Below are 6,000 nucleotides of genomic sequence, written 5' to 3'. Positions count from 1 at the left end.
ACATACACACAAGGACACGCATGCACACACGGACACACATACACACATGGACACACATACACACAAGGACACACATGCACACAAGGACACACACGGACACGCATGCACACAAGGACATGCATGCACACATGGACACACACATACACACGGACATACATACACACACGAACATACAGCCATGTACACACACATGCACACACAGACACACGTGCACACATGAACACACATGCACACACGTGCATATGCAGCCCCACACAGCCAGACCTGTATGATAACACCCATGTATACACACAGATGCACGCACACACGGACATCTCTCACTCACTCGCCTGTGGTCTCCAGGCCCACGGCCCCGCCATCCAGCTGGGCCTGTGCCCAGGGGCCGAGCCAGGGAGTCTTTGGAGGTGGACAGCTCAGGGCTGCTGCACCCTGAGGATGGAATTTTCGAGGCTCCAGGCCCTCCCTGGACCCATGGCTGAGACCTGGCCACCTGTGAGTGTGGAGATGGGGAGCAGGAGCTCCTTTCTCGGGGCTGGGGATGCGACCAGGGTCAGCTCTGTGAAGCGGCTTCCGCTGAGCGCCAGGTGTGTCTGCCGTTGACCCTGCTTGCTTTGGCCGCTGGGGGTGTGGCTGTGCCACTCCAGACCACGCCCGCCCTGCCCATCCTGGCCGGGCCCTGGGATGTGTCTTCTGCACACGCTCTTGGCCTCACCCGGCCTGGAGGGGCAGCCCACATGCCAGCCCCCTCCCTGGGCCTCAGCCCTCCCCCAGCTGTGGCTCTCCTGGGTCCTTGTCACCCCCTCCACCTGCCCTGCAGGCCAGGGAGACACAGCTCCCACTGAGTCCAGCCCCGGGGCTGCACTGTCCCCCGTGGGCTCTGGAACTGGCCCATCCCTGGCCCTCAGAGCCCTCTGATGAGTGCCCTCTGTTAGCCCTGAGGCTGCCGTCTGGTGGGCTTTGCCTGCCCCGCTGCCCGTGCGTCCAGCTGTGACGGCTGGCTCTACCCCATGGACCTGCTTGCCAGAGACACCTGCAAATGTCCCTCCCTGACTCACTCCACTGGACTGCTGGCCACGAGCCAGGCACCCAGCCTGCAGGTGGCAAGGCTCACTATTATCACGCATACTCCGTAGGATTCCCCAGACGGCCTGCCCCCGCAGGGTAACCCCAGAACCCACAGGCCCTCAGCAGCAGCCGACACAGCTCTGCCCTCATGGGCAGGAGAAGCTGCCCTGGCTGGGAGGGGCATCCTGCCCGAGGCCTCACATCTGCCTGGACTAGCCCAGGGAGGTGAGAACGGGGGCCTGGCCTCAGTTTCTTCATTTGCAAATGGGCCTTGGCTAAACCCGAGGACTGGTGCCCGGGCCCCTTCCGCTCCATGTTCCCCTGGATTATAGAACCTCTGCTATCCTTCTACCACCAGAAGGAGCTGGGGATGCTTAACCCTGATTGCTTCTGTATATTGGGGGATCACTCATCACTTGTCAATAATTGGCCACCACTTAGCAGAGGTTTGGAAACCACTGGCTGAAGGCCTCCTGTCCTGAGACGGGGCCCGAGGACTCAAGTCAGCTCTCCCCTCCCCAGGAGACACCATGCAGTCGGAGCCCGTTTGCCTCTGGTCTGAATGATCTCGGAAGCCCCTTCTAGGGCCTTGAAGGGACACACCAGCCCCGGAGTGTCACCTCATTCGGGGGCTTCCCTTGCTCTTCAATGGAGAGTGAACACCAAACACAGGCAGGAAGCATCCCCGTCCCTCACCCTCTCTGAGGTGCTGTCCGGAGGACCCTCCGATAGAGCAGGAGACCCCATTGTTGTGCCAATTTTCTCTCTCCCTGGTGAGCTCCAGCCAACAGACGCCCTGGTCAAGAGTGATGAGAGCCACCGGCCGTCACCCCGGCCAGGCCAGGAGATGGCCCTCTGCCACGATGGCCTCAGCTCACCACAGCAGGGGGCTGATTCCTCGCAGCAGAGCTGGGCCGTCAGCGGGGTCTGGATCTTCCAGAGGCTTCTAAGACGAATGGCTGTGTCTACCTCCTGGGTCCCCACCCGGCGGCTGCCGGCCCCGCCTGGGCCTGACCTCCCTGCAGCTCTCTTACCAGCTTGCCCTCGGTGCCTGGGTCCTCCCGGTGGCCTGCTTGCCCTCGCTTGCCCGTGTTCCCTCCCGCAGGCTGCCGGGCAGTCTCAGCAACTTGCTAAAGAGACGCCGAAAATAACCCCCGGCCACAAGCGCTTTCATTCCCACAACAGGTGTGTTACTAAGTTAGACCGCACACGTGTCCCCGGCTGATGTTTGGGGGCACACGCAAGCACCCCTGTGGCTCCCCGGGCCCCGGGGCCCGGGCGGGGGTCGGGCTGGGACGCGGAACCCGACAAGCAGCCCCTCTTCCCGTCAGCGCCGCGGCTCCGGGGACACGGTGGGCGCCAGAGCCAGGCCAGGCCGGATCCCACAGGGCAGTAAGGACAACAGTATCGCGGGACGTAAATAATGCAGGACCGATACGTCACCTCCTGCTCAGAGCCTGGGGGCTCCGCAGGGCCACCTGGGCCGTGCAGCTCCCTGGCGTAGAGTCAGGGCCTGACCTGACCGCACTCGCTGGCTGACGAACTATGAGCACGGCCCCCGAGCGCTTTCCACCATGGGCCTCAGCTGTGGTCCCGAGACTTGGGCAGAAACGTCCACTGGCAACCGAGCGCCCAGCGTGTCCCGGGCCCCGTGTGAGACCAGCAGCGTCTCACGGCTCCTTGTAGTTGCCCTTGGCACTAGGTGCTGGGATGACTGCCGTTTGACAGGTGGAGAAACTGAGGCACAAGTGTGGAACCTGCCCAAGTCACCCGGCCAGGAGGGGTGGGAGCTGGGGCCTGAGGCGGGCCGGGGTCCGCCCTTGCGTCGGCCAAGCGACTGACTCGCTGTTGACATTGGATCTTCTCACAACTCTGGGATCTGGATCTGCCTTATTCATCCTGCTCTGTGGTTGGGGAAAAGGAGCTCAGAGAGGCCCCCCCACCTGCCCAGTGCCACACAGCTCGCGAGTGCAGGGCGGCTGTGAACTCGGGTCTGACTCGGGGCTCTGCATTCTGCTCTCCTGGGCCTGCCCCCGGCCCCCTCTTCTCTCTAAGGGAGGCAGGGCTCATGAACACAGCAGACGCAACAATAATGGGGGTGCAGGCAGTGGGGGGCACTGCTGTGGCCTTCCCGGGGCAGAGGCTGCTGGGGTGAGGACCTCCCAGGAGGCTGCGGTTTTTGTTATTTTACTTACAAAGACAGACCATAGACCACTTTAAGCAGCCATGAAAACGGCCGTGGGGCAGGGACATCGTGGGCCCGTCTTCTCGATCTGTAAGCAAAATAAGAAAAACACCCTGTCAGGAAAGAGCAGGTGGGTGGGCAGGGCCGCCCCTCCCCTCTGCCTCTCCACAGCAGTTTTGGGGACTGGGACTCTGTCACCACCTTGGGCCGGTCCATTCTCTTCTCTGGGCCTCAGTTCCTCTACCGTAAAATAACGGGGTTGTATTGGGGGGTCTCTTAGGGCCATATCTGGGAGGACCTTCTAGAGCTCAACAAGCCCTGTAGTGTCTCCAGCCGGCATGGGTGGGACACCTTGGTTCCTAAAAAGCTCTCTTCCTGGAAGGCGCCCTATAACCCCACTTGGCACCGTCCTCAAGGGACCCGGAGCCCAAGCCGACAAGACGTGAGGTCCGTTGACAGACAAGCCAGTGGTGGTTGGAAAACAAGGCCCAGCCCTTAGCCACCGTGAAGGGAAGAAGCACCAAGGGGGCAGAGATGTGATCTGTCCGAGCTGGAGTTAGTAAGTGGAGCCAAGGCCAGATGGGCTGGACCACTGCAGACAGGCAGTGAGCCCCCTGTCACAGGGAGTAATCAAGGGCAGGACAGGCCTTTGAGGGCATCCCAAGCCATCTCAGCCATCCTGACCACTGCCACAGCCATACCGTGGCTTCAGCTCCAGGATGAATTTGTGCCCAGGCGGTCATCAGGCAAGGAAAACCAGCTTGAGCCACGGCTCAAGGTCAGCCTCTGGCCTGCGTGGCTCCCAGGCTGCTCCTGGGGAAGCTGGGGAGGCTCCCACCCTGGCGGCCAGGGGCATGATGCAGTTAACCACGGCTTTCTGGGAATTCCACACAACTTCGCACAACTCCGAGGCCCCTTGGAGGTGACCAGAGACCCAGATGGACACCCCAGCAGCCCAGTGACATTAAAGTACCGGCTTCGAGTAGAAGGAACCACCGGCCTCTTCTAACCTCCATGCCCCAGATAGAGCCAGGTCCTCCCCTCTAGAAATGTGAGCCTGTGGTGCACCAGTGTGAGGGGACAGATGGCCGTGAGGGGGGCCCTGAGCCACACACACGCCCCACCCCTGTCCCCAACCTGGAACATCTGGTTCCCAGACCGGCGCTTTCGGGAGCATGGGTCCTGGGCCAAGAAGGAAAGTAGGCTGAGGGCGACGTGCCCTTCCTAGCCGGGCAAGTGGCCCCGAGGCCTCGGGCACGCCGGCCACGGCCCGCCGGCTTCTCTGCCTGGGCACCAGACCCTGGAGGGTGGGCTCATCATTTTAGGAGGAGGGCCACGGCCTTGTGTCTTGGGAGCTGCTGGTGGTGGTTAAATGCCGTGGGAGCCTCCGCCTGTGGCCGACAGGGGTCCAGCCCCGAGGTGAGGGCGGGGTCCGCATGGCGGAGGCAGAGGGGACCCAGATGGCCAGCAGCTGCGTGACGGCAGAGCCCAGCCAGCCCCTGCAGGTCGACCCCAGCCTGGACGCCCAGGGCTACCGCAGTGTGAGGCCCCGCTCTCCTGGGCCCCTCCTGGGGAAGGAAAGGTCTGGGGTTCATTCCGGTCTCCATTACATATGGTGACCCTGGCACAGACTGGCCCGAGGAGGAGGCCCTGGGACCTTCTGTGGAGGGAAGGCGCGGGGAGGGTGCTGGCTATTAAGCTCCTGAGTGTGCTGGGAAGTCTCTGCCTCAGACTGCACACGGGGAGCCGCTGGTGCGTTCCACCTGCCCCCCCATGGCGCAGCGCGGTCAGGAGGTCCGCTCAAAGCCAGCATCCTACAGAAAGGGCCAAGCCTGGCCTGATCGCTGAAAGCAGCACCTTTCTCCAGAGGTAGGCAGGGTCACAGCCAAGCCCCATGGTCCCCAGCTGCCCGGCCTCCGATGACAGGGAAGAAAGGAGCTGGGCCCTGCGGTCTCGCCTGGGCTATGGCTGGCAGGAGGCTGTCTAAGGAACCACCAGGCTGAGGCATTCGAGGCTCCCTTCCCAGAGACGGGCTTTGCTTGGGTTTCAAACCTGGCGAAGGGACGTGTGGGGCTTTCTGGCCTCTGGATGTGGGGGGAGCAGGTGCCGTGCGGATTCTTTCCACTGCCCACCAGAAATGCCCAGGACACACTGCTAAGCCCCTCGTCTTGGGGGGCACGGGATACCATAGCCCCCACCGGCCCAAGGCTGGCGTCTTCTCCCAAATGCTCAAGACCCCAAAGTCACTGAGTCACCGATTTTTCTGAGTCAAAGCAACAGCTCAGCAGTGGTGTTTGTGGACTGTGGAAGCCCACCCAGAGATGCTGTGTGTGCCCAGATGCTCACCCCAGGTCAGCCCAGGGCCAGGGAGACACTGGGCGAAGGGCCGGCCTGCCCTGCACATCCCCCGGCAGCAGGGCCCCCGGCTGACACCAGGTCCTGGCCAACCCTCACACCCCACTGCGGCCTGGCTGCCCAGCTCCGCTGAGGCCAGGGCCACCTCTGATGGACTCACAGCCCTCGAGTAAGCTGGGCTCTCCCTGTCCCTCTCTGGGCTCCAAGTGTAAGGGCTTTGACAAAACACTCACGATGTGCTGTCACTGGGTAAGAACTTGCACAAACTCACTTGTCCTCACAGCAGCTCGCTGAGGCAGGGACTGTGGCCAGCCCCGAATTATGGATGAGGAACGCCAGGTCCAGAGAGGTTAAGTAGCTTACCCAAGGCCACACAGCCGCAAAGTAGAAGAACC

General features: G+C 62.4%; 1 protein-coding gene across 3 annotated transcripts in view; it reads right to left on the bottom strand.

Moving 5' to 3' along the window:
• CBFA2T3 (CBFA2/RUNX1 partner transcriptional co-repressor 3) overlaps positions 1-6,000 on the bottom strand; it is an 89,753-nt gene that overhangs the window by 14,146 nt on the left and 69,607 nt on the right. For 2 of the 3 annotated variants that reach the window (XM_035024600.1, XM_035024602.1), the window contains exon 3: positions 3,261-3,338. The exons of the other annotated variant lie outside the window; for it this stretch is intronic. In XM_035024600.1, the coding sequence (XP_034880491.1) occupies positions 3,261-3,338 (78 nt within the window). The remainder of the gene's footprint in view (positions 1-3,260; positions 3,339-6,000) is intronic. 3 annotated transcript variants of the gene reach the window in all.

This window comes from Mirounga leonina, unplaced genomic scaffold (genome assembly GCF_011800145.1).
Source record: "Mirounga leonina isolate KUSES-001 unplaced genomic scaffold, KU_Mleo_1.0 Mir_180, whole genome shotgun sequence".
NCBI lineage: Eukaryota > Metazoa > Chordata > Mammalia > Carnivora > Phocidae > Mirounga > Mirounga leonina.
The sequence above is the reverse complement of the archived record's forward strand: the minus strand, read 5'-3'. Positions and strand labels throughout refer to the sequence as shown.